At 40.3% G+C, this 14,662-nt stretch overlaps 1 protein-coding gene across 3 annotated transcripts in view; it reads right to left on the reverse strand.

Moving 5' to 3' along the window:
* Positions 1-5,080, reverse strand: part of SLAIN1 (SLAIN family member 1) — a 58,615-nt gene extending 53,535 nt beyond the window's left edge. The window contains exon 1 of one of the 3 annotated variants that reach the window (XM_087435955.1): positions 4,272-5,080. In XM_087435955.1, coding sequence (XP_087292081.1) covers positions 4,272-4,876 — 605 coding nt within the window. In that variant the 5' untranslated portion in view covers positions 4,877-5,080. The remainder of the gene's footprint in view (positions 1-4,271) is intronic. The other 2 variants (XM_014781811.2, XM_014781812.2) reach the window with 2 other exon arrangements.
* Between the last annotated feature and the right edge of the window lie 9,582 nt (positions 5,081-14,662).

Here is a 14,662-nt window from a genome sequence, read left to right on the forward strand (position 1 = left end):
ATTTTAATCCTGGCATTTTCTGAATGTAGACTTGTTTTCCTGGTTGAGGAGTGCACGACCTGACTTGACTTTCCCCAGTGCTACACTATCATCAGAGAACTGTACTCCACCTGTTTTCTCCAAGTCCATTTTGCTATCAAACAGTATAAACTGGAGTTTTTCTAACTTTGACCATAATGCACAAACACGTTTACTATTTCAACCTAGGACACAGACACGTAAAACTGAAACAAGTTTAATCAAGACAAGTTTGTATTGTAAGATATGATGCATTCTGATCCTGACTTTATATTCTACTGCATTTCATTTAAAAAATGCTCAATGCACTAAATTGACTTTATAACCCACTAATGGGTCACAACTATGCTCGGGGGAAAAAAGATCAATGGTGTAAACACTTCCAAATCTGTGTAAATAATCTGAATTTTAGTCTTAATGCTCTCAGTAAATAACTGGAGAAGTTTGCATAAGTCCTCTCACCTCAGAGCTCCAGTCCCTCAACACTGAAATAAGGAAGCTGAAATAGGTCAAGGGAAGGTCTAGTATGCAGTTAATGACACACTGTTCCCATTGCCACTTATACCAATCTGATTTCCTCTGCTTGTACCCTGGTGCCTCTCAGCCTGTGACACTGGGACAGAGATCTTTAAAATATCCTTTCACAGAGACTGGCAAATCATCCAGCCATACCATGCCCCGTGTACGCACCAAGACTTGAGTCCTTTTGAGCTTTTTATTTGCTCCTAATACTCAGAGTTTCTTCCTTTTACTTTCTAGCCTGTGGTCTTCTGGAGAGCTAAGGCTGTCAAATTAGTAGTAAGATACCTGAAGAATCAGCACAGCAGGATGTGAAGTTGACTATGGCATTGTAATAACTGGATTTAAGAATTAAGGTTATGGAACTACAATCAACTTCAATCTTCTGAGACATTTAATTCTAGCAGCACTGTGCTAAGATAACCAGGTTGCAGTAAGACAAAATTAAACACTTTAAACTCAACTGCAATAAATATTGGAACAAATAAGACAAAGCTTTTCATCAAAATGAGAAGCAGAACACGTCCTTCTTTTTACAAAGTTGGTTTTTGTCTTTTTTTTAATAAATAGAATATACTTATAGGTTAAACAATTGTTTGGAAAAAAGATCTAAGAGACCTGACTGATCATTCATTAGCTAATGAACTATCATCAAGCAAATGCTTCTACTATTCACTGTTTTTCTTCTACATATAATTCTTGAGCCAAGTGTTGTCCAGGTTAATAAAAGGTGACTAGTCACACTCTATGGTTTTACTAGAAAAAAATCAACTTACATAAAAGAACTTCTAAAATGTTCAATGATTAATCTACATTTGTGAACGTTCTTTCCTGAAGATATGACATTTTAGCAGGAGGTACTATTCTTAACAAGTTATCAAATATCAATTTTGTTTAACCCATTAGGATGGAATCACAATAAATATTCACGAAAAACTGCAGGTGATACAAGAGTAACCTGGTCCTTAATACTTTACAATGATGCAATTGTTACAAGGAGACAAAGATGTCCAAGATGTGTTCAATGAAAGCTAAGTGTTTCATAAAAAAACTTACCTTTCACACTTACATAAAAAACCTAATGTATATATCTTTGCATACTGATTTGTATAATTATATCTTTATCTTGAAGGATCAACAGAATGTTAACCAGGTTAACTCTGAATCATGATAATGAACTGGACAAGAGGGAAGATTTTTATGTGTGACTTTAAAAAAAAACACACAGAAGTGAGTATAAACAATAAAAATATAAAACTTCTATTCTAAAATATTTTTTAAGTAATCAGGTATGTATTATTCACTACAGTTGTTTATTAATAAACACAAGAAATAAAAATAAGTTGCCGTCCTGCAAACATATCAGGGAATCCAAAGGAAAAGCACCCTGAGACCACAGGATAGGGACATGTACACCCTGCAGTGATGAAGGGACTTCGGAGGGCTTTGCAAGCATTAACAAGTGGGTTAAACTTTGACAATTAAACTCTCTTGATTATTTGTTCATCAATAGGCCAAAATACTGCAATGCAAAAATATCTTAATGTATAAAATGTGATGACTAAATGTTTTCTGTAAATCAGGTGACCTTAAAAGAAATGTTAAATCCATCTCACTAAGATGAATGATCCCTCCCTGTTTTTCCACCTGGGATTCTAATCCTAGGTTTGTTTTGAGGAAGACACTCTATAAATAGTGTGCCATTTGTCTACAGAAACATTTGTAAAGCATCAAGGCACTGATTTCTTTATTCACCTATACTTGATGAGTAAAATTAGTAGAACCTGCTACAATTTAGATTTATCTCAAACCATCTGAAGTGCTAATAAGCTAATCCCACTAAGTAGGTGATTTTCTTTTTAAGTTAGTTATTTCAATGCTATTTTGATAAAAAACTGTAGAAGGAAAGCCTAGATATCAAAATGTTAGCAATAGCTGGATGATAACTAAATATGATAGAAGTCCCTTCAAAAGAAAACAATATCACAAGTATGCTAGCTACGTATGCACTATCACCATCTAATACACTTATAGAGTATCATAATAAATTTAAAAATTCTAATATTTTTAAAACATAGGATTGATGCCCACCAAAAATACAAACAAGTTGCCTTCTCCTATTTAAGTACATATCTTCAGAAAAGGCCAAGTGTGGACTAAATCAATCTAAAATAATTTGACAGTGGCATAAGGACTTAGAGTTATTCATGATAACTTAATCATCATGAGAGCACATTCCAGTCCCATATTCAGGCTGAAACTGAGATTATAATACAGCCTGGTCTATATAAAAATAAAGGTGTAGGTTCTAAAGAATGGCTTAAAGTTCCAGAAAGTGGTGAGTTGTTTTGGTTTTCACAACTTAAGCTACCTGCACAGCTGCCAAAACGTAAAGTACTAAGAAGGAGGATGAATATGCCTTATTGTAGCTCCATACATTTTGATTCTCAGAATCAAACCAACGAGTTAGTGTACTCTACACTTCGAGTTTTCACATAAGAGTGTAAGGGAAAAGGAACGCCTGAGTCCCAAAAGGAAACCAGTAAGGTCTCCATCTCCCACTCTCTCCTGTGCAATCATGCAAGAGGAACACAAAGAAAGTGAGGAAAATCCAGCTTGGAAAAACAGGAGGGGTCCTAAATAAAAGGACCTAAGACAAAAAGATAAAAGGAAGACTATTCTTCCTGGCACTGCTATGTAGAGATGAATGCTGTTCATTTTCCCGGCATGAACCTAAATTCCACCTTATCTGAAGCTTCTACTCACCTGACCACATCACACTACCTCTAGTGCCTGAGGAAAACACATGAACCAACCAAAAGCAGTCATGAAATGACTGTTACTCCATGAGCAAGTAGCATGAAAAATAAAGGAATCAGAACCCCCTAAAGTTACTCATTGAGGGAAAGCAGACAGAGCTAGCCAGATTTCAGCTACATAAATGCTGCCAGCCTCAAGTTTTCTGAAAACCAACTTAAAGTTTCTAAAAAACAAAAAGTTTCTCTGATCTCACTCTTCTTCAATCACCAGTGTAATTTTAAAAATTAAAGAAAGTTCCTTGGTTCCTACATAATAGAGTGCCTTCAAGCTGCCCACTCCATGCCCTGAAAAGCCCTCATTTTGTACCCATCACTGACGGGAAAGCGAGTGAGGTCAGCACATTTTAAAAAGCCAGTCAGTCTCTGAAAGGAGAAGCTATCAAAGAAAATGCAGCGAATGAGGCCATACAACTGCACAACTCGAACCACAAGAACGCATCTCTAAGGGGAGATCCATCACTGGGCGGCTCGGGATGCCACAGGAAGAGGGACAAGACGCGAGTCCTGTCCAGAGTTCGTTTGGGAGGAAAGCGCAGTAACAGTCGCAGACTGAGGCCAACCTCTACCCATCCCCCGTCACTCCCAAAAAAACATTGGGAAAAAGCGCAGGACTGAGTGACAAAAAGATAGCACGGTTTTGCAGTTACTGCTAAGGGGGAGCTTGGGCCCCAATAATGAGCAAAGAGAGGAACACAAGGAGACGGAGCAGACCCGTTCATCCCCAGCTGGGTCGGCCTGAGTTATTAGAAAACAGGTTTCCGCCCTCGTGAAAAGCCTGCGCTCTCGCCCGCCTCGCCACCGGCCAGGCCACCACGTCCGGGGGCAAAGGCGATGTCCCCGTCTCCCTTCCTGCCCACGCCCTCCCCGGGGCCTCCGGGGCGAGGGTCCGGGGGAGGGGGCGGCGCGCGGCAGTACCAGGTGCAGTCGTCCTCGTCCCGCCAGGCGGCCAGGCTCTCCAGGTCCAGCGGCTCCACCTCGTCCAGCAGCGTGGGGGGCGGCGAGGGCGGCGCGGCGGCTGCCCCCGGCGGGGTCCCCGCGCCCCCCGGCTCCGGCCCGCCGCCGCCCGCGCCGAAGAAGCCCGCCGCCGGCTTGAAGTAGACGAAGGGCGCCTCGGGGGGCTGCGCCAGGCTGCAGAGCAGGGAGGGCGCCGGGCTGGGCAGGCAGTAGGTCCCCGAGAACGCGGGGCTGGAGCCGCCGCTGCCGCCGCCCCCGGCGCCCAACGCCAGCCCGAGCCCCAGCGGGCTGCCCGAGGCGGCGGCGGCTGGGGGGCTCCGCGGAGCCAACGGGCTGCAGGCCCCGGCGGGGGGCGGTGCGGCGGGCGGCGGCGGCGGCGGCAGCAGCAGCAGGTGCGGGGCGGCGGCCGCGCTGGCCGCCCGGCTCCGCAGCTGCTCGTTCTGCTTCTCCAGCTTGCGCACCAGCTCCTGCAGCTTCTTCACCTCCAGCTCCGCGTTCACCACCGGCCCGGAGCCCGCTCCGGAGCCGCCCCCCGCCGAGGCGCATTTCACCTGCTCCGCCATCATCGTGGGTCCCCAGGGCTCCGCGGCCGCCGGGGGCTGCGCGCCGCCGCGCCGGCTCCTCGGGCCGCGGGAAGGCTACAGCGTCTTTCCCGCCGCCCCGGCCCGGGCGCCGACTACGCCGGGGCTGAGAGCGAGCCCGCTGTGCGCATCAGCACTGGGCCCTAGCCTCGGGCCGAGACGGTCGCCGCCGAGCTGCTCTGCACATGCTCAGAGCGTCCCTCCAGTCCCCTGGGCGCCGCGGCGGCTCCGGGTTTTAGCGCGGCCCCGGGGCGGGGCGGGGCGCGGGCGCCGGGTGGGCGGGGCCGGGGATGGAGGACCAGCCTGGGGCTGGGGCGCTGCCGAGGGGCGGGGCCGGCTGCGCGGGCTGGGGTCCAGCGGCCCCCCGCCCCCGCCCACGGTACCTAATCCCAGGTGCCTGATTGGACCTGGCCTGAACTTTCCCGCCAGAGGCACTTCCTCCCGCCGCCGCGGAGCGAGCGAACTGGGCAGATCTCAGCTAGGGGCGGGGTTCCAAAGCAGCCGCAGCAGGTGCCTGCCCTGGGGGCGTGCACCTCGGGCCCGCTGGTTTGCCACCTTCCAAGAGCAATGTTATGCTAACGACATTATCCACTGGCAACTAGCTAATGAAATCTATAGAAAACCAAAAGGCTGGGGAACGTTGTCCTAAGAACCGAAGAGTAAATATGTGGAAGAGAAAGGTTTTGAGACGGTGCTATTAACTCACTAATTGGTAATACAGAAACAAGATGGTGGGAGTCTTCTCGGGTGGCCGAGGAGAAAGAAGAAATCCGTCTCACTAAGAGAGGGAGAATGGCTGGCTGCCAAAGAGCCAAGTGTTCACTTTAGTTTATTGTAAAATAGTCAAATTTGAACTATTCTCTTACCGCCAATGTTTGCTCCAATAAAACGAGCATTTTTAATACTATATATATTCATACATTCATTAAACAAAAGATCTTTGAGCACCGAACTCTGTGCCAGACACCATTCTAAGACTTGGCCATGCAAGCAGTGAACAAAACAGGCAAAAATCGTTATGGGAGAAACATGAGTAAAATTGTATAGTGCTCCATCTGTTAAATAATTTACAAGCTATTAAGGTCAGACTTGCTGGGGGAGAGGGGCCAGAAAAACCTCAGAACTCTACCCCTAATCTCTTCGCCAAACCTGCTATTCCTTACATCTTTTGGAAACCTTTGGCAAATATGCTTTAAAAAGGGCAGGGAGGAGGGTGCTTTTAAGCACAAGAATTAAATCAAGTTTCATTCAATTAATATTCAGCTAGCATTTTGAGTGTTTAAAACAATCAGAGAAAAGTTTGAGATTTTATTATGAGAAAAGTACACACAGCTGGTTCTCATCCTCAGATGATATACTATCTAGTGAAGGTCCCTGCTCAGGGACTTCACATACCGATCTTTGTGACTATGCACCGCATCCCTCTGGAACTGCTAGCACATTGTATCCTCTGGTTTTAGATATGGCTCTATGCCCTCCTTCTCAGAAACACTTGTGTCTTCTCAGTTGTCAATTGATATCTCTAGCTTCTGCGTATAGGGTGGGTGTTCTGCATTTAACTTGCTTGGTGAGAGCTTCCATAAGTCAGATAATATGTGTGGTAACTACCCCGAACCCTCCTGTCTGGTGTCCCGGCTTGCTAGACCACCACCTAACCACCTGTATCACTCATCACCTTTCCAAGTTTCGGTCCATCTTCTGGATATTCTGGTTATTATGAAAACCTGGAGAAGTGGAGTCATACTACTGAAAGTCCTAAGTAAAGAATCTATTGAAAGATTTTTCCGCATGCTCAGTGGCAGATGCGGGTAGCAGTTTCCCTGCAACACAAAGAAAGGGAGACGAGAGACACAATGAGAACAAAGAGCTGCCGGGTTCCACTTTAGCACAAGAAATTGGGAATAGGCACATAATCGTGAAGACAACAAGAATTAAGATGTAAAGAAAAGCAGTCATTCTACTGCAAAATTTATGTACTCTGGAGAAGGAGAGAAATAAACAGCCCACTCCTCCCCCATTTACCCAATATGGTCTATAGAATACATCCAAGCAACAGTAGTCATGCTGTAGAACTGTGTTTTCTAAGTAACAGTTGTTATAAAAATCTTTGTTGCTTAAAAAGAAAGCATTCATTGAAATTTAGATGTAGAAAAGGGAAGAAACGTTTTGTCCTAAATTTCTATTCTGTATTCTTCCTCTGAAAGGCAAATTTGCCCTCTTCCTCACTGTTTTAAAATTGTGAAATGATTCATGTCTAGAGAAATTTTAAATCATTTCTTTCCTTTCTGTTAAAGCACCTTTTTTCCCCTCTTGTGAATTACACATGTACACACATCAGAGACACTCAAAATGCACACTGATTTTAAGTTGGTGTCCCCACGATGCCAGTCTTTTTAACACATAATTAAAGAGGTTGATGGTGTCAAGGTTTTAATTAAGCAGTCTTGATTTTTCATTCTGATGCAAATTTGTAAGCTTTGGGTTTTGAAAGAAATTACACGCATAGTTTCTCGATTTTAAAAGATTTTTATTTTAAATGAAATCCATAAGGTGATTTCAGAGTTTTACAAAGAAGATATGAAAAATGAAAGTGTATGTCTCATTAAAACCTTATGCTTTAAGGATACATTTGAAACACCATAAACTGATGAGAAACATCCATATATCACACACTCCAAACCAGATGAAGAAATGTGTTTCTCCAGTGCGCCCCATCCCTTACACTTCAAAACTATAGTCACTCTAGTGAATCTTAAGAAAGAAAATAAACTTAATTTTGTTTGTATTTTTCACATATACCTCTAATAGGATCTATGGACATCAAATTGATCCAGCCACAGAATTGCAAAGGCAGCATAGTTTCTTCTTGAGTTTGTAAATCTAATTCTCCAAGGAAATCTAGGAACAGCCTGTTATTATCCCAGTTTTACAGATGAGCTAACAAGGTTAGGTTACTTGCCTGAGTGCAGTAATGACAATGACGACAGTTTTCAGAACAGTTTCTAGTGACCCAACCACTCTTCTCCTTATACCTTTGTCTTAGAGTAAAATTCCTCTAGGATTAAGCCCCATATGTTTTAAAAGTAGATTTTCAATCAGTGCATTGGACATACCCCAAGGTGAGCGCTATGTTCCTTCAAGTTGATAGATCCAATCCTGCAAGAAAAGAAAATCACTTAATGTGTCAAAGTAGGATCAAAGATCCCCAACTGTGTTTTCAAGTTGATTCAGATGGACTACAGTGTTTGCTTTTTTTTTTTTTTTCTTCACCTCTTAATGGAGATTCTTGTTTATCCACACAGAATAGACTTGAATACTGTGGGTCCCCGCTGCCACTGTGCAGGGCCTAGCACAGTTTATGGCCCATAGCAAAGAAACATCAAAATGGTTTTCTTAAAAACAGATGAACAAATAAATAAGTCCCCAAGTTCTAGCTGGAATTTAGACAAGAACTTAATTGGTAATTTCCATAAGACTCATTTATCATATGGTAACAACACAGGAGGATTGGAAGGCTTTTTGCAGACCCCATAATAATTGATTGTTTCACATCTGACCCAATGAAAAGCTAGAAAAATACTTGCTGCATCTAATGTGTGTATTTTCATGTACGGGGATAATGCAGAGAAAAATATATGAAGCCAGGATTAAGTAAATAATCCCTGTGTAGGTTGCTCCATTCAAACCCCACCCAACTCCACTACTCGAATTCATGCCAACAACCCATGTAATTATACCCTGTAAAGTCCCATAGAGTAGTAGTTACAATGACAATAATAGTAATATTTGTGTTTATCTGGCAAGCTATACTTGTCAGGGCCCTTTTTAATAAATACTTATTACCTGTCTATTATGTTCAAGTCACAATGCTGGATGATTTTTTAAAAGTAAGACAGGGTCTCCACCACCAAGACCTTATCTAGTTGGAGAAAGAAACACACAAACAACTAACTATAGTACAAGTCTTAGTGTGATAAGCATCATGATGAAAATACAAGTCAATAGCATAGGGAGTGCCCAAAAAGGAGCAATTAATTTTGGCTGAAAATTGGGGGAAGGCTTCATGTAGAAAGTGTATATGGTTTCATTTGGTTCTCCTTATCAAGCTGTGGGGCATTGGGGCAGGTACTGTGATTTTCATTTATCAGACAGGATATCGGATGTGTCAAAGCAACTATAGAACTAGGATACAGCACCAGCTCTAATTCCTACTCAATATTGCTTCCTCTGTGGTCAATTTGATTGGTTTTTATGAATAGCTCACTAGAATGAAACTTTTTACAATGTATCTGAATAGTAGCTATTGGTGCTTACTAAATGCCAGCAACTGTTCTAAGCCTTTTACTTGTATTCACTCATTTAATCATCAAACAACCCTTTGAGGTAGTTTCTATTATTATTCCTGTTTTATAAATGAGGAAACTGAGGCACAGAGAAGTCAAACCATCTGCCCAACATTACCCAGCCAGTAAGTGGCAGAGCCAGGATTTGACGCTAGGCAGTCTGGCCTCAGAGTCCAAGCTTGTAAACTGCAGTATCTCTTTTCCGGTCTTCGGCAGCACCTAACAGAATACCCTGCTCTGGTCTTAGTGGCTTATCAATAAAAACTATTGACTAATGCAAAATCAATAGCCAGGAATGTTTTGAACAAAGTCTGATTCATTAACAAGCAAATATTACTGGGACTTTAAAAGTCACCAAGCACAGATTAGAAAACAGTTGGTTTCCAAGATCAACAAAGTTACCAGTGCTGGTACATTTCTGAGAGTACAATGGCTATTCATTCAATGCTTATTTCTGTGCAGATGACAAAACAGCAGAAACTATCACTGCTTTGTTTTGCATTTCTAGCCATTTGGATTCTTCAAATGTCAATATCACTGTCACAGCCTATGTCAGACCCAGACAGATCCCATAGTGGTTTGGGAGGTATTTTAAAATTCAAAAATGTAAAAAAAAAAACCTTTAGAAACTTTTTTCAAAATCTGAAACTTTTTTACCCAAAACAGATAGTAGACATTTTTGAACAAGGTTTGTTCTTAAAATAAGTGTGTAAGGTTACTAAAACCTCAAAGGATAACATCATACTGAAAAGGATCTTTAAATTCTTTTTCAAAATTTGTTAACTTTATAGGAGAAAAATGAATCTGGTATGACTTGAGACTTGCGGGCAAAAATTGGTACTTTGTGCTACTGTCACACTGGCTGTCTACTCTAGAGCTTTTGAAAGTACTTGGATTTAGAAGAATCTAGTTTCTTGTTTTCCTCAAATGTTTCTCTCATCGTAAAAGTCAATGTAGTAGAGTTTTCTTTCTTTAATTCAAACGAGTTTTTTTCTTTGATAATTTCCAGAGCTTTTATAAAACTCCCTTACAAAAAATTGCAGTCACACTGGAGTGTTACAAACCAAAGTCAGAAATCATTTGAAAGCCTGTGTGACAGGGCAGGACGACCAGCCCTCTTATGAGTGTGGATCCTTTAGTTCTTCTTCAAGGAGCCGGCACAGCTGCAAGGACATGACTATTGGGATCGAAGTAAGTGGCAGTGGAATGCAGCACAGAGAAAACGGCGTAGCCTTCTCTTGGGCAAATCATCACATTCTAGAAGTTATAAGCCAGCCTCAAAGAAGTTGCTGCAAGTGTATTCAAAACAAATGGTCAGTGAGTGCCTAATCATGGTCTGTGCACATAAATGTATTTTCAGAAGAGAAAAATAGTTATATCACAAAGAGGTGATCTGTGTTTCAACTGTAATGTCTCATCCTAGATGCTTCACAGAGACAATGATTCTAATCATGTCACTGAAGGATTGTCATCATGATTACAGATATGTGCTTATTTCTTCAGGAATATTTTTTGTTTATTTTCAGAAAGGAAGATATGTGTCAATTCGCAGAAAATATTTTATTAAATATATGTTTGCCTTCGCCAAAACAGAATGCCAAAAAGGTTCAAAGATGGCTGTACTCTGGTGACTAAAGAGTCAAATAGGTAGGATGGGGGGATTAACTCCTGGGACTGTTTTCCAGCTTTATAAACAGTTAAAGTCTCTATTTTCAGACTCCGGGCTTTATTTGATGGTATTTGTAAGCCTTTTTATTAGTTTGTGAAAAACCGTGTCTGAAAGCTCTCAGATGCTACTACAAAACTGGAGACAGAGAAAACAACAAACAATAAAACATAATGTTTAAAAATCAGGCTTATTAGGTGATTAGGCCAACAGACTGTAAATGCAGCTCCAAAGAAGGAAATCTAAAATCATTCAGCTTGTGGAAGACAGAAATCCAGAGAATAACTGGAAACTTAACTTGGAAATGAGATGGTGACAATCTGTCCCTTTGATGGTGTTGCACCGCGCATGTGGACAGATAGGAAGAGTCAGAGGAGGACTCAGAAGACTGTCATCCTTACTCAGGTACCTAGGCTAAGGGAGGTTCCATCTCCAGGCTTCTATAACTGGCAAGGGAAGAATAAAGGGTTGGCCAACTGTAAACTAGCTCATAAAGCTCCTGCCTAAAAGTGGTAAAAATTCCTTCTAGTCACATTTCATTGACCAAAGCAAGTCATATCACTACTTGTAACTTCAAGGCAACAGGGGTATGCAACCATACCGTATGACCAGAAGAACTAGAAATATTTAGTGGACAGCACTGCCTACTATAATACACAGTACACTATTACATAAATGTTTCCTGCTACTAAATAAACTTAATGCTAAGATTTATCTTAAATATTTTAACTGATTCCCGTACCTTTGGTATCTCCTGCTTTTGCGGTTGTTTGGCTGTAAATTCATTGTGATTGTGTCTTTGGCTTTTTGCATTGTCTTCTACTATTGATTCCTAATTTAATGGAATTGTGATGAGAAATCATGGTCTATATAAATTTAATTCATTGAAATTTTTATTGAGATATAATTGACATATAACATTATATTAGCTTTAGGTGTACAACATAATGATTCAATATTTGTATATATTGCAAAATGATCACCACAATAAGTCTAGTTAACAACCATCACCACACATAGTTACAAATTTTTTTTCTTGTAGTGAGAACTTTTAAGATTAACTCTCTTAGCAATTTTCAAATATAAAATACAGTACTGTTAACTATAGTCACCATGCTGTACATTACATCCCCGGGACTCATTTATAGCTGGAAGTTTGTACCTTTTGACGACCTTCACCCATTTCACCCCACCCCACCCCCTGCCTCTGGCAACCACCAATCTATTCTCTGTGTCTAGGAGTTTAGCTTTTGGGTGGTTTTTTTTTTTAAGATTCCACGTATAAGTGAGATCATACAGTATTTTTCTTTCTCTGACTTATTTCACTTTGATTCACCGCAATTTGCTGAGATTTTCTTTGTGCCCTAGTACACTGCCAGTATTTGGAAATATTCCATGTGTACTTCAACAGTATGTATACATTCTGTTTGTTAGGTGCAGGATACATACACACATATATAATTTATATAAATATACAACATTTATCTAAACATAATACTTATGAAAATATATAATTGATGTATATTTACTTGAAATCAAGTTGCTTATTCATGTTATTCAAATCTTCCATAGTATTATCTATCAGTTACTGATAGAAAAGTGTTCAAATGTCCAATTATGATAACGTATATATAAAATATATATCTGTTGTTTTATATATTTTATGCATACATGTTCATGATTTATATCTTCTTTGTGGAGTGTTCCATTTATTATTACGTAATGTTCCCTTCATCCTTTTTAATGCTTTTTCGCCTTAAAATATGTTTCACTTAACATTAATAATATTAATATTGCTATACCAGCTTTCTTTCAAGTAATATTTTTAATCTTCTGATCTTTCTCTATTGTTTTGTTTTAGAAGTGATTTACATAGGTACATGTAGCTGGATTTTGTTTTATCATCCATTCTGATGGTCTCTGTTATTTATTAAATGTATTCATTTATTATGATTATTGATATTTCCAGACTTATTTCTATCCTAATGTTTTGTATTTTCTGTTCATCCTTCTTTTTTCCTTTTTCCTCCTCTTTTCTACATTTTCTTGAATTTATACGTTTTTATATTTCATTTTTTTCCCTCTGCTTTTCTAGAAACTATGGGTTGTATTTCTGTTATTTTGCGGTTACCCTTAAATTTTTAAGATTCATGTTCAATTATAAATTTTTCTAACAAAATTTCAATTTATTTCCTTGTAAGAATAAGACAAGGACTTTAGAATCTGATGGGCATTGCTTCCTCAGAATCCTTGTTATTGTTGCTTAGAGTTTTAGTTTTCATCTTTTTTTAGCACACACTCATGCACACACAAATAGTTATTTTAACAATAAATAGTTGAATTACTAACTTTAAAAAATCAATTTATACCCTCATTGTTTTTTCTTTTATCTTTCTCTTAACTCTGAGTCTGTTTCCTTCTTCTAAACTTTGCGGTTTTGCCTGTGTTTTGTTTTTTTCAGTAAGAGTCTGTGGGAAAATTATTTTTCACCCTCATCCTTGAATGAACTTTAGCTAGATATAAAATTCTGGGTAGATAGATATTTTCCCCTGGGTATATAGACGTCCCTAGATATCTGGGTAGATAGATATATCTCCTCATAAAGCCTTGAGGATATAATTCTATTTCTTCTGGCATCTACTGGTAATAAGAAGTCTAATTGTAGGTAATCTGTCTTTTCTCCCTGGTTAATTTTAAGAATATCTTTGTGTTTTGCTGTTTTATTTTAATGTATCTAGTTGTGCATTTACTTTTATTTATCTGGAGTATACTTTTTATCCAACAGCCCATGTCTTTCATCAACTCTGAAAATTCTCAGTTTTTATCTCTCTGCTTGTTTCTTCTATCTTTTCCTCTATTCTGGGATTCCTTGCGTGTGTGTGTGTGTGTGTGTGTGTGTGTGTATTCATTCATTCACTCATTCATTCATAACTATCACCATATCAATCTATCTCCATATGTCTCAACTGATCTTTCAAATGCTTGTTTTTTTCTCCTTGCCTGTCTGCTATATTCTGGATGAAGGCTTTAGTATTACATCCCTCTCCACCCTACTCCACCCTACTTCTCTGTGGTCCTGGGAACTTGTATCCCCCCTGTCTCTGCCACACCTGGTACTGAGACTAGCAGTCCTGTGGCTTCAGTCTCACATATCTCTTCAGTTCCTGGTCCATAAAGAGGATTACTTCTTTCTCTCATTGTTATATGTTTGGATATGGAATCTGTGAGTGGCTCAAAGGGTGAACTTTGAATGTCCTTTTGATAAGAAGTCTACACTCTTTTATTATCTACTTTAAAAAAAAAATTAAACAGTGCATCATAACCCCACTCCACAGTAGATGTCTGACTATGTGTTGCCTATCTCTGCATGTCACAGCTCCAGGCAGCCTCTAGTGCCCCATTCACTGTCCACCATTTAATCAGCATGCCCCGTCCCTGCTCAAAGAATGAGAGGAAGCTACAGTGGTTTTAAACTTCTCTCTCTTATATAGAAACTAACAGGTAAATTACATACAACATTTTCTCATAAACAGATAGGTGAAACAGTTTCACATTCATTCAGCTATAGTGACATGACGTCCCGTACCAGTCTGGAAGAGTCAACTGGGCAGTGGTTGCAGCTTGCCGCTCTGCTTCTGCCTCCTAGAAACTGTAGTCTCATAACTCTTGTTTCCACATAATGGTCATCGGCTAGGGAAAGCTGATAAAAATGAGGCCTTGGCTTACAAAAAAGCTACTGTTTAATATGAGTCGTAATGGATT

This window comes from Ceratotherium simum, chromosome 10 (assembly GCF_057802395.1).
Source record: "Ceratotherium simum simum isolate JZ-2026a chromosome 10, ASM5780239v1, whole genome shotgun sequence".
Taxonomy (NCBI): Eukaryota; Metazoa; Chordata; class Mammalia; order Perissodactyla; family Rhinocerotidae; genus Ceratotherium; species Ceratotherium simum.